Source organism: Canis lupus, chromosome 5 (assembly GCF_048164855.1).
Source record: "Canis lupus baileyi chromosome 5, mCanLup2.hap1, whole genome shotgun sequence".
Taxonomy (NCBI): domain Eukaryota; kingdom Metazoa; phylum Chordata; class Mammalia; order Carnivora; family Canidae; genus Canis; species Canis lupus.
The window spans coordinates 42,080,686-42,104,515 of record NC_132842.1 but is presented as its reverse complement, the minus strand read 5'-3'; the positions used below and the strand labels follow the sequence as shown (position 1 = coordinate 42,104,515).

At 41.4% G+C, this 23,830-nt stretch overlaps 1 protein-coding gene across 5 annotated transcripts in view; it reads left to right on the top strand.

Annotated features, from left to right (window-relative positions):
• The window catches only part of PPP2R2B (protein phosphatase 2 regulatory subunit Bbeta), a 439,287-nt gene that overhangs the window by 10,741 nt on the left and 404,716 nt on the right, over nucleotides 1-23,830 (top strand). Inside the window, exon 1 of one of the 5 annotated variants that reach the window (XM_072826367.1) lies at nucleotides 15,980-16,282. The exons of 3 other annotated variants lie outside the window; for them this stretch is intronic. In XM_072826367.1, the coding sequence (XP_072682468.1) occupies nucleotides 16,209-16,282 (74 nt within the window). In that variant the 5' untranslated portion in view covers nucleotides 15,980-16,208. Of the gene's footprint in view, nucleotides 1-15,979; nucleotides 16,283-23,830 lie in introns of those variants that run through there. One more of the 5 variants, XM_072826372.1, reaches the window with a different exon arrangement.

The window sequence follows — 23,830 nt, the reverse complement described above, 5'->3', positions numbered from 1 at the left end:
ATTTTTCATTTATTAGGTAGCATTTTCTTTCTTTTCTTTCTTTCTTTCTTTCTTTCTTTCTTTCTTTCTTTCTTCTTTCTTTCTTTCTTTCTTTCTTTCTTTCTTTCTTTCTTTCTTTCTTTCTTTCTTTCTGAGAGTGTAGTTACCTTGATGATACTATGGCTAAGGGTAAGAAAATTGAATTTCAGGGGTGTCTGGGTAGTTCAGCCATTGAACATCCAACTTTTGGTTTGGGGCTCAGGTTGTGATCTCAGGGTTGTGAGATCAAGCCCTGTGTCTGACTCCCCACTCACCATGGAATGAGTCTTCCTGGGATTCTTTCTCTCCCTCTCTCTCTGCCCCTCCCCCCGCTCACACACACTCTCTCTGCCTCTCTTTCTCCAAACCAAATAAATAAATCTTAAAAAAAAAAGAAAATTGGATTTCATTCAACCATTTATTCAGTAAGTATGTATTGGGCACTAGGTTTTGGAAACACAGTAGAACTCAAACTTTCCAATGTTCTCCAGTGTTATGAAGCTCACATTCTAGTGGTGAGACAGACAATTTAAAAAAGTGGACTTATAAAGACATAAGATAATTTTAGATGGTGATGTGTATTATAAAGGGTATAAAATGTGGTAACATAGTGGCCATGTGAGGGTTGGGGTGTTCCATTAAACAGTCATTCTGTGAAGGCTCTTCTAAAGGCTCTTCAGCATTTGAGTTAAGACCCAGATAATAAGTAGAAGCCAGATTCAAAAGACTTGTTAGAATAGCATTTAAACACAGGGAGCGAGTGTAAAGGCCCTAGACACAAGCCTAATCCTAACCCTAATCCTAACAGTCTTGGGACCAGGACCCTGAGATCATGACCTGAGCTGAAGACAGATGCCTAACTGACTGAGCCACCCAGGTGCCCTTCAACCTTGCCTTTAAGCTCAAACTTTTTATCGTTTGTTTTGTTAGTGCTTCCCACCTGGAGGTCTTCATACCTCACCTCTCAGAGCAGGAAAACTACCCGTGGCGTGGGGCTCACTGTGGTGCTCACATCTTCACTCAGAACCATAATAGGAACTTGTAAAATGTTAGTTTTAGTGCCCAGAAATCGATTTTCTCTCTTTTTAAAAAATAATTTATTTACTTATTTATGAGAGACACACAGAGAGAGGCAGAGACACAGGCAGAGGGAGAAGCAGGCTCCCTCCAGGGAGCCTGATTCAGGATTGATCCCAGAATCCTGGGATCACACTTGAGCCAAAGGCAGACTCTTGACCACCGAGCCACCCAGAGGCCCGCCGGAAATTTATTTTCAAGGAATTGTTGAGATCACTTAAGTTTGGAAGCTCATAAAAGGCTAGTGTCCTCTCACTCTGTACCTTGGGGGAGCATAGGATCCTTTGTTTTTTTAAATGTTACTCTTTACTATGCATGACATTTCCATAATTGCGTCAGCTGTTTTTAAAGAATCATTACTACCTATTGTTTCAGGAATGATTCTCCTGATTACAATTTAAAGCAACCTTTCCCCAAATTATGGCACAAGTCATTTCTCAGTGTGTGCATCGTCTTCTATGCCATTCATCACACCTACCAGGCAATTTCCACGCTGACAGGTTTGTATAAATGATATTCAAACAGTAATGACTTCCAAATATTGATATTAAGTGCCTATTTCCCAAGGAAAACTGGTGTTAATTTTCTACAACTTCCCCCTTCACACATGCTTCAGAATTTACATTCTTGCTCTTTAGGAGTCTATGATTCATGTAAAGTACAGCTTCTCATCAGACGTACCTGAGAGCAAATGTGTTTTAATACATAATTTATAGGTTGCTGAAGATAAGCTGTCTCTTAAAAATTTGTTATTTAATCATAACTTAAATTCATGAAACTAAAACTAAAAAAATTCATAAATTTTATCCAAAAAAAACCCTCCAAAACCAATAAAAAAAACCAGGTATTATTTCTAAAATACTTGCATTTCTTTTCACAGAAAGTGATATTCTTTGTGTCCCTAATGAAAGCTGAGGGCATCATGAAGAATGAAGTTACCATAGTGAAAAGCATGAGTACAGCATGATGGATACGCTTGTCAAATCACTAAGTTGCACATTTGAAACTAATGAACGTTGTGTCTATCAACTCCACTCAAAAAAAGAATAATAAGTATAAACTCTGAACAGGTTGAGTTTGAGTCCCAATGCCACCACTTTCTGTGTCACTTTGAATAGGTTACATAACCGTAGCTTCATTTAACTTTACGTTTTTCCTCTGTAAAATGGGAGAATATAATAGCTTCTCCTTCATAGGGTTTTGTGAGAATAAATCAAACAATCCATGTAAAGGACAGAATAGGACACAGAGTAAATGCTAAGTAAATGTTAGCTATTCTGCACATGAAAGCAGAGCCCAAGAAAATATTAAAAATCTGTCATCCCAGCCACCAGATAATTATTTATTTTTAACGTTTAATATCTGATAAGTTTGATAAACTTGCTTCAAAATGAGTTTGAAATGGCCAGCACACTCGCATGTTCACTGAAAGAATTACTTATATGTGGCTGCAAACAAAATCAAGCCTTCTCTCTGGAAAGAACAGTAAACATCTATGGAAGTTTCTAGGCCCGGGCTCTATATGTTGATAGTGCCAAAGCAGTTAAAAGAGAATGATAGGTAGTTAATTGCCCCTACATCATCCACAAACACGAATTAATAAATGGTTGTTATTCCTAATAAAAGTATCATTTGTCCACATGTTCTTAATGAGCGAATAGGTAACCATATGATTTAAACATGTAGATTCATAGCATAGTGGACTTTGAAGAAAGTTGGAAGATCACTTTTCATCTCCCTGTTTTACAGAGGGAGGAAATGGGCTGCAGAAAGGAAGAGGGATGCAACCAAAGCCACAAGTGCCATCTAACTACTTCGTGTCTCCCTGGCTCAGGTTCCTCTGTGACATTACGGGGTTAGATTAGCTCTCTGATTGTTCTTCCGGCTAAAAAATACCATGAACCTGTGGCACCTGGTTGACTCAGTCAGTTGAGTGTCTGACTCTTGTTATTGGTTCAGTTCATGATCTCAGGGTCATGAGATGGAGCCCTGTGTTGGGCTCCATTCTCAGTGTGGAGTCTGATTGTCCCTCTCTCCCTTGCTCTCTCTCTCTCTCTCTCTCTCTCTCTCGCTAAAAAAGAAATAAATTAATTAAAAACAATACCAACAACCTGTGCTCCCTGACCTCTGGTCACCAAATGTCTGTTAGATCAATTTTTTGGACTCCGTTTTATCAGCCAGTTGTTTTCTTTCACCTTGACCCTGAGCCCCATGCTCCTTGCCTATGGAGAGGCCAGTGGGGGAGGCAGCAGTCCCTCTGAGGGCCTCTATGGGACCTCTGGCCAACTTTCGGCAGCTCTTTCCTCAATGCTCAGTATTTGCCTCCAGATGAAGTCACCTCCCTGGCCTCCTCTGTAACCTTTCACATAAATGACTGACATGTCCCGAGTTCTCACAGGCAGCTTGACAGATGGGGAAAAAAATAATCATGACTCGAAATGGCTTTCCAATATTCCAAGAAAGGCATTAGAACAAGGGCCGTATCTATCTTGTTTGCCTAACACAGTGTCTAGCACTTACCAAAACATGATAAGCTTAACATTGAATAAGAATTGTAGCCAGCACTGAACATATACAGGATTCCAGGCATGTGGCTCATGGTGTGTGAGGGATTTCCTAAGATCTTACTTCTCTGTAGAGGCAGCATGACCCAGTGGTGAAGAGTACAGGCTTCAGAAACGCTGGGATGGGTTGCATCCCAGCTGTGTAACTCTAAGTGTGGTGCTTAATGCATCTGTGCCTCACTGTCCTCATTTGTAACATTATTGTGAGGATTAAATTAGCTATCACATATAAAATGTTCTACATTCTACAATATAGCGTGGATATAGTCAGCATTCAATAAATGTTTGCTCTCTCACCCGTATTGGGACTGATTTAATCATCATATCAACTTTGTAAAGGAAGTATTCTAATACACTGATTTTGACTAAAGAAATTAAAATTCAAAGAGCTTACATGATTTGGTGATTCCTTCAAAGGTATTGTTAATAACTGGAAGATGTGATTTAAATGTAGAAGGTAAACACTCAAATGACTTAATAATACATATGGTGGCTCAGAGTGGGCTCTGGTCAGGAAGTTGGATTTGAATCTTGGGTCTGTCTTTAACAGATATATGCCCTTGAGCAGGTTATTCTGAGCCTTGACATACTAAGAATGACAGATCCTATATGATAGAGATGTTGCAGGACTTGAATGAGACAGTGCTTGTCAATAGGGAACTGCTACTCAGCAGGAACTCATAAACATTCTTTCTTTTTTTTTTTATTAGTAGCAATGGCTATAGTCAACTTTAGTTACTTTCTCCAAAAACCTGCCCAAATATCTGAGTCATCCTTGACCCCGCCTTTCTAGCTTCCCTCAATTTGTATGCTCATCTTCCCTAAGTCCTATGTCATTCTTCCTCCTAAATATTTCAAATAATCTCTCAAATTTCTTGACTTTGACCACATTGTCACTATTCTATTTTGGATGCCATCTTATCTTCTCTGGATGTGGAAGCAGCCTCTTTGGTTGGTCATTTTCCTTCTTGTCCTGACCACCTCCATTCTATTCATCACACTGTAGCCATAGTAGTATTCTTCATGCGCACACATGTGACTTGCCTCCCTAAAGCTTTCAAAGGGCTTCATTGTTTTTAGGGTACAGTCAGCCTGGCTCACTGCTTGCCTGCATGTACTCTGTGCTTTGTATTTCCTTCCATGCCATAGTCTATCCCCTCCAGCACTACACACATGCTCTCCCCTTTGTCACAAACATTGCTCACTCTCTCTTTCCCTGCAAACTCCTCCTCATCATTCAGACCTCAGCTCTGGTGTTGCTTTCCCAAGCCAGCCTCCCTAAACCCTTGTCTCTAAGCTTGGGGGCCCTTCTAGGACATCCAGGTTGTTACCCTTCATAGCACTTGCCAAATGCATTATAGTTTCTTTACTCCTTGTATGTTTTCTCCCCTGGCTTATAACCTCCATGAAAGTGGGGCCAGATCTGATGTGTCTACTACAGCTACAGGTTGTATAACTATCACTAGTGCCCAGCACAGTGCCTGACACATAGTGTCACTTAATAAATATCTACTGAACAAATCCGTGGGATGCATGCATAATTTAACACCAGCTTTCTGATCAGCAAAGGCCATAAAGACAGGGGACTCTAATAATACTCATTTTAGTGGGAAGAGTGTTATATTTTTACTGTTGCCTTTAACTCTCTGTTTGTAAACTGGGTTGATGGGATTCCTTTAAATTTAAATATATACTATGGGATATTACTCATCCATCAAAAAGAATAATATCTTGCTTTTTGCAATGATATGAATGAACTAGAGGGTATTATGCTGAGCAAAATAAGCCAGTCAGAGAAAGATAAATACCATATGATTTCATTCATATGTGGAATTTAAGAAACAAAACAGATGAACAGAGGAGAAGGGGAGGAAAAATTAAATAAGATGAAAATAGAGACGGAGGCAAACTTTAAGAGGCTCTTGACCCCTCCCCTTGCTGGAAGGGAGAGGGTGAGGGGATGGGGTAACTGGGTGAGCGGCATTAAGGAGGGCCCTTGGTGTAAAGAGCAACTGGTGCAAGAGCAATATGACACTGGGTGTCATATGCAATTGATGACTCACTAAATTGTACCCCTGAAACTAATAATATAGTATATGTTAATTAAATTGAATTTAAATTTTTAAAAAATCTAAAAATAAATAAATAATTGCAGAATAGAGCTGTTGTTTCCCAACATGCAGCATCAGTGGTTGCCTAAAGACCCAGATAAACCAACTGGCAACCACATTCTATTTTCAAATTTTCAAAAGCCCTTTTACAAATATTGTTTCATGGGATTTACACAGCAGACGTGTGAGAGTGAGGTGAGGAAACGAAGACATGAAGAATTATGGAAGCACTTAGTTTGCTGACTGCCCCTCAAATTATTATTTGCTGACACTATGTTGCCTTGTGTATAGTGAACGTGGCCACTGCCCCAGCCCCGTTCTCTGAGGCCATGTCACTGTAAAGCAAGGATTCTCGATGTGTGTGTATGTGTGAGACAGTCTTGCCCCCACCCCAGGGGATATTTAACAACATCTGGAGATATTTTTGATTGTCACAACCAAAGTGAGGAGGTGCTACAGGCATTTCGTGGCTCGAGGCTAGGGTTGTTGCTAAATATCCTATTGTACCCAGGAGAGCACCCCCTAGCCCGCACCGCACCCCTGCCTCCAGGCCCACTCCCACCCTCCACAAAGAATTATCCAGGCCAAAACATCAATAGTGCTGATGTAGATAAACCCAGCTGTAGAGCGAAACTCATAGATTGAAACAGAAAGCAACGTTTAAGTGTGTAGCTCTCTCCAGATGCAGGAGACTGGTGAATGCGTAGCCTCTTAAAAGACATGAAATGTGAATTAAAAACTAAAATACTCTGCAAGACACACAGGACTCTTGTGCAGGCTGCATGTACAGTGTGGCACTTCCAGAGGAGCATCTTTGCTGAACGAGCGTCTTTTCCCCATGCCTTATAGACACCAGATAGAGCATTTTCTCCCCTGCTGCCTCCCGAAAGATTTACTATTAGGGCCTCCCAGCATCAAGGGAAAACTTGCATCAAGGGAAAACTTGCGTTTAAAGTGTTTTCTACAGAAGACATTAAGCCTGAGGGGGTAACTAAAGAGTCAGAAAGCTAAGAGCTTGCCCCCTGGATCCATATGCTGGGTTCCCTTAGAATTCTCTTGTGTTTTCTTCTGTCCAGAAGGAACTGGTGTCGCCTCCTACTGGGGAAGGAGGCCAACAGAGATACCATAGCCACAGAAATCCTTAAAAAATACTGTCTTAGCCTATTGATTCCTTTTCATTTGTTCATAGTTTAATTAAAGCCCAGAGGTGTGAAGGAGGGAAGCTGACAAAGCAAGTCCTTTTGAGGAACTGGGCAGTTCTTTGTCCGGCTTGGATAGAGAGGTTGAAGTCTCTTATTTCCAAATGAGAGCTAGTGAGTGTATATAGCCCAAACAGTGAAATTGGAATCTGCTTTATGTTTAAAATGTGTCATAATTCCATTAATTTAGGACAAATAGAGTGAATTTGAGTTGCAAATAGCTATGTAGCTTACTAGATTTTAAGGAAATATAATATTACTATTTTCATGTTCACAAAGTAGCATTAAAAACCATCTTTCACAGTATTAATAGACTAATAAACAGAAGTACTCACTATTCCCCAAATAATCCTTGAGATTCCCAACCTTCACACTGTTGCTCTAATTTTTAATTCCTGCCAGCATGTTCTTCCCACTTAACCTCTCCACCGATTCAAATCTTCCCTGCCCTCCAAAGCCTATCTCAGATGCTACCACCTTCAGGAAGTCTTCGTGGATTCCAACCCAATGTCCCAATTACATGTGAGATTTTCCTGTTCTGCACTTTATCTGTTATTCTCCTATGGCCCTTCCCTACTTGGTAATATATTCATATTTTTTTCACTGATTTCTTACCTCCCCAATCACCTTTACACCTCTGCCTTACACATTCCTCCACCTCCATGGTCCTTGGCACTGTGTCTTGGAAAAAGCAACCCTTCAATGCATAGTGAGTCTCTGGAGGCACTGATAAGTAGTTGTGTGTGGATTTGGTTATAGTTCCCCCACATGACTAGGCTAGTCATTAGCAAACTCTTTCTTCCAAATGAGCAGAAGTAAATTTGACCAGCCCTGATCAAATGCCCACCAATTCCATATATGTAGACACAGAAGATGAGTGTCATTCTAGGCACCCTGTCCTATACCAGACTCCACGGAAGAGAATGTCAAGATCACACAGCCCAGGAAACAGTGCAGCATCCAGACAGTGTGGGGGTAGGAGTGAGAAGTCTGCGCTGGAATCTCAGCTCTTCCACTTGCTCACACTTGGCGAGTTATTTGACATCTCCGTGCAAATTTCTTCATGTATAAACAAAATAATAACATTTACTTTCTTATAAGTTTTTTAAGAGGATTAAATGAGGTGTCCTAGGCATAGTGGTTAACAGAGCGACTGGACCTCGTAAAAACTCAGATTTGGTGGTTGATGTTATTACTGCTGTTTTCATCATGAAAATCAAGTCCTATTCATATGCCTTAGAATGAAAAAATATAGCCCACTTGCTCTGACATCTCTTTATAAATGAGGAGAAGCTGTCTACTTTTGGTCGGCACTGTGAGAACTAGTATATAAAATTTGGTGGAAAATGTGCTTGGCTTTAGTATGCTTTTCACTTATAGTCTTTTCATTGAGAGCCAAATCGTCCATTGTAACCAGCTAGGTTCTATTTTTCCCTTCGCATGTGCTCTACATCGAGCCTGTTCCCCATCTTCAAAATCCTCTTTAGTCTTATCTGTAGCTGCCCACCTCTTCCTTGATTCAGTCACACGCCTGGGGAAGCAGCTGAGCTGTTGGGCCAGACTCCCTGTCAACCGTGTGAATCAAGCCTCTGCTGGCCTCTCAGGGAAAGTCTGGGGGATGCATTGGTGAGCAACACAGCACAATCTGTGTCCCCGCTGAACACGGACAAAAGCTAACTATTAGTTTAAAAGAATTAAATTGTTAATGAATTAAGGTAGAACACACAACCTCTCTGAAAGAAAATGTACAGGCTACAGCAGGGTTGGGTGAGAGAACGAACCCAAACTATTTCTTGGCCAGCAAGTTCTCTTTCAGGCCTCAGCTGAAATGTCACCTCCTCAGAGAAGCCCTCCCTGACCATCTAAGCCAAGCAATCACTCTCTACCACAACCCCCATTTTATTTCCTTCATCCTCTTTTCTAAAAAAATAGAGGGATGATTAATATGTAGCATTATATTAATTTCAGGTGTACAGTGTAATAATTCGGTATTTGTATGTGCTGTGAAATGACCACCACAGTGAGTCTAGTGAACATTCATCACCATACAAAATTACAGCATTTTTCCTTATCATGAGTACTTTTAAGAGCCACTTTCTTAGCAACTTTAAAATATACAATACAGTATTATTAAATGTAGTCTCCAGGCTGTGCATCATATCCCCATGACTTATTTATTTTATATCTGTAAGTCTGTACATTTTGACCCCCTTCACCCATGTTGCCCATACTTCACCCACCTGGTCTCTGGCAACCACCAGTCTGTTCTCTGTATCTGAGCTGGGGAAGGGGGTTTGCTTGTTTTGTTTTGTTTGAATCCACATATAAGTGAGATCATATGGTACTTGTCTGTCTTATTTCACTTAGCATTATATCTTCAAGGTCCATTCATGTTGCTGCAAATGGTAAGGTTTCCTACTTTTTTATGGCTGAATATATATATATAATGTACTCATTATGTGTATCCATTCCTCCACCAATTGACACATAAGGTGTTTCCCCTATCTTGGGTACTATACGTAATGCTGCAAATGAATATGGAGATGCATATATCTTTTTGAGTTAGTGTTTTTGTTTTCTTTGGATAAATTCCTAGATCATTCCTTTTCACAATCTGAAATAACTTTGTGGATATGATGTTTACCTGCTTATTGTCTATCTCCATCTTCTAGAATATAACCTCAACATGCTAAACCTCAATGTATTATTTACTATTGTATCTCCAACATCTAGAAGCATGCCTAGTGTTTAATAGCTGCTAAAAATGTTATATAAATGGATGAAGGAACTAACCAAACAGAGGTTCCTCTTCCAAATCAGAATGTACCAAGTTGTGAATGCCACATACTGGCTGGAGAATATGGGGGAGAGGATGAAAAGTATGTCACAATTCTGTCTGTTTTAGTCCAAATCAATTCCATCCAGCACAAACTTATCGAATTCCTATTATGCACTAGGCAGTGAGCCCCACACTCAGGATTCAGCAGAGAAAAGTCAAAATTCTACCCTCCTGCCACTTGGAGTCTGGCAAGGGAATTAGACACTTAGCAGCAATTACCAAAGTAATCGAACAGTACTTCATGCCACACAGAATTCTAAACACTCTAATGAATTATCTCATCAAATTTTCGCCACAACCCTGTATGTTAGGAGTTATAATTGCCCCTGAAGAAAAGGGCAGGCATCTTGAATCTGTCTTGTTTACTATTGATTCTTCAGTACCATGTACGATGTCTGATATACGTAGATGCTCAATAAATATGTTCAGTAATGAATAAGTGCTTTGAAGGGAAATGATGGTATTTGAGAGTTTGTAGCAAAAGGGTTTGGCCCAGCCTGAGGCATTAAGAAACCTCTCCCTGAAGATGTGACATTTTGTTTAAGACTTGTAGAATGAATAGGAATTTGCTTTGCTTTGACTTGAAAGTGCAAACCTGGTCGGGCTCATCCTGACCCATCTTAAATAAGCTAATTTTTGTTTCCTTGGGATTTACTTTCCTTCTGAGCAAAATGAAAAACTGTTAACGCTGAAATGTCCCCCAGAGGAGGTTGGAAGGACAAATGAAAAGACCATGATCAGGATAACTTTCCCCAAAGAGGTGGGCTCAGTGGGGGTAGGCAATAGGCAAGGCACAGTGGGCTCTAGGGAGGCCCCAAAGCAAGGGCTCCAGCTGGGGCTTTGTGAGACAAAAGTGAATACTTCTGATCTTCCTGGAGGTGGTCTAAAGAAAAGCTTGGAGCAGCCCTGGTCTATAGTGCTCCTCAACAATCTCCCAGTTAATTGCTTTTTCTCTGCCATTTGATGTCAGAACCTGGCATGTGGAAATCATCTGGGGAATTTCTGATCTCTAGGCTCTGTTTCGCCAGACTCCAGGGCTCTTCTCACATCGCACCTAAAATGGGTCACCTTTCTCTCTCCCTCCTCCTGGGCTCCTGGTTTCCCTTTCAGAGATCCCTCTATGCTCTTGGCACCTCTGCCAATGCCTTTGAGCCTCCAGGCACCTCTGCCAATGCCTTTGAGCCTCCCGTCTCCCCAGTAAGACCATTCCTGTCTTGGTAGCTCTGCTCTTATCTGTGATGCCATTTGTTATAGCAGAGTCGCATTCCACTTATGGGGTTAATGACTGCTTACTGTTCATTTGCTGTGGCTCCCAGTAAGATAATTGCCTTTTAACAGGAGCTTTTTGTAAATAATGCCTAATGCCCCAAACGGGATCTCTAACATTGAGGTTTTTGGGGCTCTGTAATCCCAAAGAATCTTTTCAGATCCCTTCTTTCCATCATAACCCCTACGAAGTTATATTGTAATAGTTTATTAGTCCTTTTTTTTTTTCTGGAAAATGCAGTCCTTTAGAGCAAGAGTCAGCAAATCACTCACTAATGCCTAATATAACATCAGGGTGCCAACAAAATGTTGGATCAAAGCAGCGAGATACATGATTTGGGACAAGAGTATTTGAAAAATTTCTGTAACCCTTACGTTTCAAGACAAAGCATGAAATGAAATACCTCACTCTGGAGGTTCTCAAGCTCAAGCAAGAATCACTTGGCATGTGGAATATGCAGATTCCTTGTCCGACCTCAGAGAATCTGTATCAGTCAGATTGATGGCTCTGAAATATGCAAGTTCACTAAGTGAGGCTGGTATAAAAACGCTAGATCTCCTTGGGGGCTATTTGTCTTTGGATAAATTATTATATCCTCTCAGCCTGTTTTCCCTTCTGTAAAATGGGATGGTTTGGAGAATTCAAAGAGAATCAAAGAGAATCAAAGAGATACATAAGCTTACTGAAACACTTCAAATGGTGCAGTGCAAACCAACTGTGTCAGAATCATCTGATCGAGGAGATTTCACATTTGTTCTTTCTGCCCCTTGCTCATTCTGTGTCTGGGTGGGTGGGGTACACAGCGCTGGCATAAAATCAGTAATTTTAAAGTAGGATTGGAAAAGATGCTTTCAATTGAGATCAAGAGGTACTGGTTGGTTTGGAGTGGCAGTTTGGAACTTAGGTGCCAGCCTCACTGATCTTTTGATTCTAATGAAGGAGATGGGCTTTTTGCTGGGAGACGTGGGGCGGTTGCTTAGTTCTTTCAAGTTAATTATGGGCAGCATAATCAGTGAATGTTTTGTCACTCAGGAAGTATTTACTAAGTCCCTGCTATTGACTCAGAAGGTATATATACTAAATGCCTACCGTTTATTTAAGACTAAATCATGCTAAGTGGAAGCATGTCTATTTATGAATACCATAATATCTTTGCCTGAGTAATATATTCCGGCTTTATAATGGGCTCAAATTCATTTGTGCTGTGAAAGACCTCTACAAAAAAAAGTCTTAAATATCTCTTTCAAAAGTTTTCTCCCATATATATTATCTATCCATCTATCCATCCACCTATCCATCCATCCATTGATTCATTTACTCATTCAATTAATAGTTACTGAGTATTTACTTTGTGCCAGGAACTTGGGGTACAAAGATGAATTAGACATTGTTATTTCCCTCAGGAAGTTTACAATTTCATTGCATAGACAAGATGGGTAAGTAAATGCAATAAGATCCTGTGATTCAGGGCTGTTATTACTGCTTTAGACACTGCAATTAAACTTAGGAAGCACTTAGATTTTGCTAGGCACTGTACTAAACCCTTCGTATCTACCATCCTCTTTTGCCCTCATCATATCCTGTGAGATTCTGTTATTATTCCTATTCACAACATAATGAGGCTTAGAGATGTGACGTCAATTGCCCAAGATGACACAGTAAGTCAGTATCAAAGGCATGCTTAAACCCTGGCTGTCTAGTTGTGCCACCACTCTCCTCACCACACTTCTTCTGTCCCTGCTCTCAGGCCCATGTCTGGCCATAGAAGCTCAGAGAAGGTGCACAGTGACAGCAAGAGCACCATCAGTAGGAACAGTTGATCACGTGGCTACAGTGAGCTACGTGCTTCATATGCTTATTGTCTCACTCCCCCTGAGAATGCACAAGGAAAACCTTGTCATTGTTCCCATTTTAATACAGAAAAGGAAGGCTCACAGGTGTTAGAGTTTGTTTATATCTACCCAACTGGTAAATGAGTGCACAGGGATTCAAATTTGGGTCAGACTGAATAGAGGTCACGCGTGCAGTACTTCTCAGGGAGACACCTCTGGATATGCTCTTGTGTCATGAGGTTAAGATGACTCATACAACCAAACCAGACCATTTAGGCATTGTTTAAACAGCACCTTACTTGGGATGGCCCATCCTTGCCTGGTGTCTAGGTCTAAGGAAGTCATGGGTTATATGATTTTTGAAGGATTAGACATCCTGTATCTGCCAGTAGTTTGTTGTCATTTCACAGTGGCCCAAAAGTCAGAGAGAAAGCATATTGGTGGAAGGGTCTATTTATACATCACGGCCTGGGCTAAGACTATAATTACTTTATGCCTCGAAGTTTTTGCTTTCCTAGACAGCCCAATATGTTTCTCCAGTGCTAAGTATATTTGTAAAGAGAAGAAGCAATAAAAAAATTAAAAAATTTTCTACCAGATTTCAATGCACACTTTTTTAAAAAATGGAAATAAATTTTAAAAAAATGGAAATAAATTGACATACAATTTATATTAGTTTCAGGTGCACAGAATATTGATTCAACAATTCTATACATTGTGCTCACCATGATAAATGTAGTCACCATCTGTCATCATATAAGGCTATTACAATATTATTGACTATATTTCCTCTGCTATTCTTTTTATCTCTGTGACTTACTCATTTTACAACTAGAAATTTGTGCCTCTTAACCCACCTTATCTATTTCCCCATCTCCCCCCTCCCCCACTTCATCATGGACAACCACAACTTGTTCTCTGCATTCAAGAATCTGTTTGGTTTTATTTTGTTTTGATTTGTTCAGTAGTTCTTTAGATTCCACATATGAGTGAAATCATATGATATTTGTTTTTCTCTTCCTGACTTATTTCACTAGCATTATACACTCTGGTACATCCATATTATTGCCCATGGCAAGATCTCATTCTTCTTTATGGCTGAGTAATATTCCATTACCTGTATCTATCTCTATTTATTTTATCTATATGTCTATATCTATATCTATATCTCTCGTGTCTACTTTATCCATTCATCTATTGATGAGCACTTGGATTGCTTCCATATCTTGGTTATTGTAAATAGTGCTGCAATAAACAGAGATGCATGTATTATTTTGTTGGGGTTTATTTTTTGCATATATTATTTTGAATTAGTGTTCATTTTCTTTAGGTAAATGCCCAGGAGTAGAATTACTGAATCATATGGCATTTCTATTTTTAATTTTTTGAGGAAACTCTTTATTGTTTTTCACAATGGTTGTACCATTGCTATCAACAGTGCACAAGGGTTCCTTTTATTCCACATCTTGTAAGTGTTTGTTGTTTCTTGTCTTTTTATTTTCAGCCACTGGGACAGGTGTCAGGTCATATCTCACTATGGTTTTGATTTGCATCTCTGATGATCGGTGATGTCGAGCATCCTTTCATGTGTCTGTTGGCCATCTGTATGGGTTTATTTCTGGGCTGTCTATCCTGTTCCATTGATCTATAGGTCTAGTTTTGTACATCACCATAATGTTTTGATCACTATAGCTTTATAGTATACCTTAAAATCTGGAATTACCATACCTCCAACTTTGTTTTTTCTCAAATTACTTTGGGTCTTTGAGGTCTTTCATGGTTCTTTATAAATTTTAGGATTATTTGTTCTAGTTCTGTGAAAAATGCTATTGGTATTTTGATAGGGATTGCATTAAGCCTGTAGATTACGTTGGGTAGTATGGACATTTTAACAACATTAATTCTTATAATCCATGAGCACAACATATCTTCCATTTATTTGTCTTTTATTTAGTCTTTTACCATCGTCTTATAGTTTTCAGAGTCTCTTACCTCTTTGGTTAGAGTTATTCCTGGATTTTTTATTCTTTTTAGTGTAATTGGAGCAAGACATTTTATATTTTATATTAAATCTTGTTTTTAAATTTTATGTTAAATTTTATTTCTAAAACTCCCTCTCAGGGGAATATTGGTTTTCTTCCATAGACCATTAAATCATTTCCTTGTGCTTCCAATTGCAGCATAAAGGACATTCACCTTTTCTCTATCATGGACAATAGTTTCTTTGACAGAACTTAAAAATCCCAAACTGATAGCTCGTGTTTGCCTTTCAGTGATGAAGTTCCCAAAATCATTATTATTTCAGGGGTCAAAACCAAATTCCCCCATCCAAAATTATGTGGTGGTTCGTCCTGCCTCAATGAGGGATATTCTCATTCCCTCTCTTGTGAAATCTGAGTGTTTTGGTAAAGTCATCAAATTCTTAGATCAACTTACTTTTTCCATGCCACCAGGGTACACCAAGTGGTAAAGGGTCCGTTTCCTTGGGTTTGGCCTCCGTTCTTGTGTTGTGGCTTTAAATTTGTCCTGCAAATAACTCAGAACCAGGTTGCTGCCTTGGTGTGACGGCTAGCAGAAAAAAAAAAGGCTGTAGTGGAGCACAGAATCTGTCTGTGTTAGCCCTCTGTCACCGACTACTCACCCCAGCTTTGAGCTTCACCTAAATGATAAATGGTCCTATTGTTTGGGCTTTAGTATTTAAAAAACATAGAGCTAAATCTAGATGAAGCAAGGACAGAGACCCATTTCATTGCACTGTACTTTAATATTCCTGAGACCCATGGCATTACGGGTGGCTCTTTTAACAGCCATCTCTCTTCAGGGTGGAACACTGTGCTGCCTTTGTTTCATCTGATCTTCCAGCTAAATAAGAGATGGTCACTTATCCTCAGTGCTCCCCTATCCTGCTGGATTTCTATTGCTGGAGGAGAAACTGACCACACGGGAAAAGGTAGAGGTTTCAGGCAGGGCATTTCAGCGTGTGTTTACAGGCAGGGCTGACTTACTCAGCAAATCCTGCTCGAGAAGCTGCAGCCAATGAAGAGGCTATATCCCGGCTTGCTTGGGGGCTTCTGAGTTTGAGCTGCATGCAGAAATGTAAGGCAGTGCTTCCTGGCGCTGATGGCAAAATGGGACCCATCTCCAGTTATTCCTCGGGCTTCCCAGCTTTGCAGATCCAGGGGAGAACCTACATAAACATATTGGTGATGTAGCCAGCTCTCAAGGCCAAGAGAATCCTCATGGATTCAGGAGACTGGTTTTTTATTTAGGTTTTTATTTTTTATTTTTGTTGGAAGATGAAATGCTTCTCTCGTTACCTGCCTTACATCTTCAGACCTCCGAATACCATCCTCTCTTCCAGCTGCCACACGGAAGGTACAGACCAGAGAGGGAGAGTGTCTGGGTGGGTGGGAAAAAGTGGGCTGGTGTGTGACTTCCCACAGGCTCTGCTGATACGGCTCTCCGTAGCCACCAGATGACTGTCGTTGCTGGCAAAGGCTTGGATCCAACAGACTTAGATCTGCTTCTAAAATCAGTCCGGCTTCTGTAAGCAAAGGGAAGTATTTGCTAAAGAGCAGGATAATCTTGCAAAGGTGATCTCAGAGCCGATAGAGCCGAGTCGGAAAAAAAAAAAAAAAAGAAAGAAAGAAAGAAAGAAAGAAAGAAATCAGAAATATTTTGCCAGGTTCCCTTATTCTACTTCACGAGCAAACAAGTAATTAGAACTCCTGGTAAGGAAGAAAATTTTCAGTAGGTGCTGCCACATAGATTTGTCCAGGCTCTCTGTTTTTGTCATTGTCTGTTTAGTAACTTGGTGCATGCCCAAGATAGCAATTAGCCGGATAGAATGAGTGGGCTCCCTGGCGGTGGGGCGCGTGGGGCTGCTCGGCTCCCAGTCTGTCCTCACGCTGCCTGCCGAGCGGGAAGCAGCAGCTGACTTTGAGCACTTGCTGGGAATGGGGTTCGTGGGGGTCCTAAGCTGGTGCCTTACGGCAAGGGTGAGCTGAGCCTGGTGCACACAGTGCCCAGCTCCCGGTGCTTGGGGGACCTGCTGCGCGACCTCCTACCCTAGGCCGCTGTGCATCCGTGTGCGTGTGCGCGTGGGCACTTCTCTGTGCACCTGTGTGTCCCTTGTCAACATCTGACGGTCTGCCTCCATCTAAGCACTGCAGGTTTCCACACTTCTGGAGCTCGTAGCTGGTGGTGCGTATCCTGCGTGTCATTTGCCTGTTTCTTTTGATGTGCCACGTCCTGGGAAAAGAGCAGTTTCAAGAAAAGCAGCTGGCTGGCTGCTTGGCAGCCTGAGGGGTGTCCTAGGAGCAGCGCCGACTGGGGAGGGCTGGGGATGGTCCCGTGCTGTCACCACACCTCTGTGCAGCCACACTGTCTGGGATGGAGCTGGGGAGCAGCCCATTCTGAACACCCAGCCTTGTTTCTCATCCTCTGGGTAGGAGCGTGTGTGTGTGTGTGTGTGTGTGGTGTGTGTGTGTGTAAAACGAGAGAAGGACTCATTCTACTATAAAGTGATTTACAGTCATTACCTCCAGGAAAAGCCAGTAGAAGTTTGGGATCACCCTTGAATTGAGACCAAGGATGGCATGTTTCGTAGATCGTGGTATCTTACAGATTTGTTTTTTTCAATCAGATAGTTCCCTTACAAATTTTATTGGTGGCTAAAGGAGATGACCCACTGAGAAGTCTTTCCTCTTATGGAGGGAAATTTAGTAAAACCTCTGTATATACTGGGGAAGGATGGGGATGGCATGGATAGAAATCTCCAGGGGAACCTTCCATATACGAAAGACCTAAACTCATATAGGAAGATGCCTAGATGACTTTTCTATTTCTGATTGATCCTCTGTTCTCTCCTCCTAGCTTAGACTTTGAAAACCCAAAAACTTGGTCTATTCAGTTGCTGTTTTGTATATGAAACTAAAGATCTTACCTCATATGGACAAACTGCTACCACCAAGAGCTTTCTTGAGCTGTTTTTTCTTTTAGACCAATTTTAACTGTTGTATTCCATCAAGATGGAAATTGTGTTTTATTCCTATCAAAACTATCTATAATTCACCAACTGTCACCAGATTAGGGGGTCGGGGAGGTGAGGAGACTTGTCTTTCAATCCGTTGTTAGACTAATAGAGAATAGGTAGGGATAATAGCATGTGGCAAACATTAACTTCGTGAGTCAGGCACTGGAGCTGAGTGGGGAAGGCATGAGTTAAATACCAAACAATCAAAGCCAAGTCACTTAGTTGCTCTATGCTCTATTTTATCTATAAGATGGAAATAAAGTCTTATTCCCAGGATGTTGAGAATTCAATATGATCATTCCATTTCTTTAGGAACCTTGGTACATGGTATGTGCTGTGCATCTTGGAGTCCCATGTACTTTCTTAGATAGTCAAGTTTTCTTTTTTCATTACATTATCTTCAGTAGTGAATAGTTTCCTCAAATACATCACAGTGTCACTCGGAACTAGTTACACTTATTTAGAGTTTGTCTGGGGAGAAATGTATGTGAGAACAAATCTGAGCTTGAGTTTCTAGAAAAGTTATGGCTGTGAACTTCCTATTTTATTTAATTGAAGAGGCAGAGAATGAATAATTCTCTCTATATATCCCTGTGAAAATCAATTAAGTCAAAATACCCAAACCATCCCTTTAAGAGTAATTTGAGAACAACTTTGGAAGCTTCAACAATTGCTGGGGCGCCTGGGTGGCTCAGTTGGTTGAGTGTCCAACTCTTGATTTCGACTGAGGTCACAATCTTATGGGTGGTGTGATCGAGCCTCATATTGGGCTCCACACTCAGTGTGGAGTATGCTTGAGATTCTTTCCCTCTCCTTCTGTTTCTCCTCCTGCTTGCATGCTCGCTCTCTCTCTAAAATAATAAATGAATAAAATCTTTAAAAAAGAAAAGAAGCTGCAACAATTGCTGGGCTTCTTAGAGAATGGAACCATTCTACTTAAGACAGGTTTTCCTCCCAGCTTGTCTTGACATTGTTTTCTCAACACAGGAAGATCATGGGCTTTGAATTTTAGCTCGGCCACTTGCCAACTGGGGGATGTTGGGTAGTTATTTAACCTCTTAGAATCTTAGTTTCCTCATTTGTAAAACATGGATGATGATATATAGGGTAGCTGCAAAGAAATACACGCAGAATGCCACACACAGGGTGATAATCATAGTAGTAGCAATAATAATAATAATAATCAGTGGCCTTTGCTTGTGTTGTACTTACTGTGTCCCAGACATTATCTAAGCACGTGATGTAGTAACACATTCACAGGTGGGGTAAATCAACAATATGTGGTCCACAAATAACCGTTCTTTTTCTTTCCTTCTTTCACTTTCAACCTTCAAGACTGTTTCTTTATACATCAGATCGAGGTTTGGTTCTTCCTATTTCAGTCAAAATATTTTTTTAAAAAAATATGATCATATCGCCTCCCTCAAATGCCCTGAAACACAAACATGCTTGTGTTGAAAACCTCTCGTTGGCTTTGCAGGGACTAGCAGGCCCTGTGTGTTCTAACCCCTGCCTGACTTTCCTGTCTGACCCTGAGCATGGAACATCTTGCCTGGTCTCCAGCCACACCGGCCTTTCTTGGTTCCTCAGGAATCTCCCTTCCACCACAGACTTTTGGGAAGCCCCTTTCTCCACTTAGCCCCGTTCCTTGTTAATTCTGGCCTTGGACTCTCAGCTCAAGCTGAGAAGCCATCTCTGGCCCTCAGGTGATCATGGTCATAGCTCTTAGAGAGCTGGGGTGCTTCAGAGTACCTGTCATAGTCTGTCATCACGAATGGCCTGCTGTGCCTGTTTTGTGAATGCCTGTCTCCCTGCTAGACCGAAAGCTTCATGGGAGCAGGACCCACATGTCATTTTGCCCTCTGTTAGACCCCCAGCACTAGAACAATACCAAGCGCTTAATAGGCACTCAACAAATTTTTATTGAATGTAACTATGACAAACACCAAGGCTGTTGTGTAGACATGTTTTTAAAACACAGGCAAAACGGTTCGGCAAAGCATTTGCTGCTACAAAAATGCAAGCTGTTTTAACCATTGTGGGTTGGGGAGCTTCTCGTGGCCAGCCGTGAGAGGACTGGTTTTAACTTGAAATTAGGAGATACAAAGGGGAAAAAGGTCACCTAAATAATGCTGGTGCACGAACAGGGCTTTGAGAGGACAGTTGGATTGTCTTCCCTTCTCTGTGGACCTCATTAAAAGGACACATAACTCCCTCCACCACAGTGGGGAAGGATTCGTTCAGCAAAATGATTCCAGGATTAGAGGCGCGGAATCTCAATCACAAGCAAAAAGAAACCATTCCAGACAGGACAGAGAGGAAGGGGAGACACACAGGGATAAGAGAGCCAGTGAGGTATGAGGAAACTTGCCTGATATTTTCCAGTGGACCTAATTAGGCACCCAACATGGGAGGGTCTTTTCTGGGCTCTTGAACAGATGAGTAGAGACACTGTCTCCTCCTGAAGGGACATGGGTCATGTGCCTTGCCCCACACCATTTCTTTTCCCTGCGTGGTCTCTGTCACGTTTCCATGTTGCAAACCCTTGCTCATCTCTGAAAAGTCAGGTCAAGTCGAGGCTTCCCAGGAAGACTTCCTCAACAGCTCCAAAGAAGGACTTGTTATGAGTCACGCAAACCACAACAGTTGTGGGAAGAAGGCACGAGAAGGAGAAGCCGAGCAGCACCACAACAATCCCTGGCCATGTGCTCCAGGCCGGGCCAGTATAATCTCTTTTGCTGCTCAGATGATCTCCCATCAGGTGCTGTTCTCTCCATGTAATAGATGAGGAGACTGACACATCCCTGCCTTGCCCAGAGCCACACTTACTAAAGCCACAGAGCTAAGACTCAAGTCCTGACTACTGGAATCGGCAATCAGTGCTCTTATCTGCACACAACACATTTCCTCCCGAGTTACCTGTGTGAGAACAGCCGTCAGCTTATGTGGAAATGGTCTGTTTATGTGCCTGTGTCCTGGTGGCCCAGAGTGGCTCGAGCACGGGGGTTCTTTCATTTGTCATTAGTCAACGCGTCCTGGTTAGCCCAGAGCTGGCGTGCGAGTAGGTGGTCAAGAAATGCTTCCTAAATAAAACACTGAATGTGTGAGTGACAAATGTGCCTATGTACCAGTGATTCTCCTTCATGAGGAGGAACCCAGAAGCAAAATACCTTCCAGTGACCCCAAAAGTAAGCTTGCTAGAAGTCTGCACCCATGTACAGAGGGAAAAAATACACACTTTTCTAACTCTTTGTCAAATAATGATAAAATAATGACTAAAACATACAATGCTTATTATTTATCGGGCATAATTCCAACATACCCACATGTATGGATGTGGGGACGGGTGTGTGTATCCCTCACCACAATCCCCTGAGATAAGTACTGTTTTTATCTTCATTTTATAAATGAAGAAACTAAGACACAGAGAAGTTACGTAACTTGCCTAAGGTCAAACAGCTGTTAAGTGCAAGGGTTAGGATTAGAACCCACACAGGCTGGTTCCAAGGTACCCGCTACGAAAAGATCCATTCGTCTTTTTTGTGCCTTTTTACGTATTTATGGAATTCTTGTTTTTCATATTTTTGGAATTCTCTTCTTAGCCCCTTCCATATATGTAGAACCAACCTACTCTTTAGGCCCACGTCAAACGCACTTCCACTCACAGCTTTCCCTGACTGTTCATTTTCTCACCTACATTTAAAGCTTTTCCCAAATGCGCATTGTGATTCTCTGTAACATGGAAATAATATTATGCCACCTGACCAGGTTGTTGTAAGGATTAAGTGAGACAGAACCTTACACTGCTTGACGTTGTTTTTAGATTAAAAGAGAAATTTTTAAAAATTATTCTCTACCATAGATGTATTGTCCCTGCTTTCATCCAAGGCCAACCCTCTACTTGGAAGCTGGATCCCACCCCTGATTTCCACTCAAGCCCTTCACTCCTGCACTTGTCTGCTCTCTGTGTGTCATCACCACATCTTTCATCTCTACAGGATCACTGGTGTGGTCCACCAACATGCTGTCCATCACCCCATGTTAGATACTCATCTCACCACCCTGTATCCACCTCCAGCTACTGCCCATTCCCTGCTTCTCTTTGCAGAAAAATGCCTTGAAAGAGTCATCTGTATGCAGTTACCACCTCTTTTTCTGTCCCTCCACCAAAGTTGCTCTTATGAGAGTCATCAGCAGCCCCCTCACTGATCTGTCCCATCAATTTCTGCCAGCTTCCTCCTGTTGCAGCTCTAAAGCACCTTTGGCACTGGTGGCCACTCCTTCCTTCTCGAAAGAGTTCTTTGTCTTGGCCTCAAGGCCCACAGTTCCTCTCTGTTTCCTTCTCCCACCATGGCCTGTCTTTCTCAGACTCCTGAACTATAAACATGCAAGCCCAGGCCTCAGGCCTCTCCCTTACCCTGTGCTCAGTCCTGATGGCTTTAGCCAGCCCCATGGTATTGGACATTGTCTCTTCAACCTGTATCCCCATTTCCAACCTCTTCACCCCATATGCAGACCTGCACATCAAACTGCCTACCCAGCATTCTCGCAGAGATGCATTAGAAGTCTTAAAACCCAACTTCTCATTCCCTTTGAGAAAGGTAACTTTCCAGCTTGTCCAGCTGCTTCTCCAGCTCCATGAACGAGAACTCCAGTCTCCTAGTTACTCCAGCCAGAAACCTTAGAGTCATTCATTTCTGTTGTTGTCTCATATCCTTCTACTTTTACAGTGAATCCTCTGAGCCTAACCTCTAAAAATATCCAGAATCCAATCATGTCTTATCACTTCTTTCACTCAAATGTTTCCTCACCAGAGAGGCCTTTCCTGGCCTTCCTAAGATCTCTCTTTCCCTCTCTCTGTCTCTATCCCTGCGGTCCACCCCCCCCATGCACATGCTCCCCGGTTACCTTTACCACTTTAGCCCTTATCTCACTGAACATGTTAAATAACTATTTATTTACTTGTTGCCCTTCTTTTTGCCCTATAGAATGTAAGCTGCATGAAAGCAGAGGCTCTCTCTCTTTTGTTCACTCCTGTATCTCCACCACCTAGGACAGTTTCTAGCATTTAGTATGCATGTAATAGATACTTGTTGATTGAATGATGGGTGAATGAATAAATGTTTATATGGACTCTTAGTAATAAAATAGGAAGAATGGGCTCCAACATCAGATGAACCTGAGTTCCAGTCTCACACTGATCATTACTTGCTGGGTGACCTTTGGTTTACTGAACTGGTATATCTCCTTTTCCAATAATAATGTATCAATATTCTTATGAAGGTTGAAAAAATTTTTTTGCAATTCTGTAAAAATGCCTGTCGGTATTCAGTGAATGAGACTTAACAGTATTTCTTCTGTATCCCCCCACTGCACTTACCACAGCAACAGTCACATAAAGGCATTAATAGTTCCATGCTGATTGAGTCATTTTTGCCTACCACATAGCTAGCGTTGGTGGTGGCTTGTTATTTGCCAGACTCCGTGCTAATACTTAATAGTCACTACCTCATACAAATCATACAAATCTCAGAAAAACATTATGATATAAATACTTGTTGATTGTCCTCATTTTACAGATGCAGTAACTACAGGATGGTATGTAACTTATCCAAAGCCACAGGCTAATATGTGGTAGATCAGGGTTTTTGTACCCAGACTGTTAGATTCTAGAGCCTAGGCTCCTATCTGCTCCGTAGTATACTGAATTTTACAATACAATGCATAAATACAGTATTTTAGACATTGTTCTCAGCACATGGGAACTTAAAAGATGCAAAGGACTCATCCCTATTTTTAGAAGCTACAGTCTGGTGGGAGAGAGAAAGGCATGCATACACAACTCCTAACAGTGGATTTTAACCTGATTATGCATGAGCAGCAGCTGT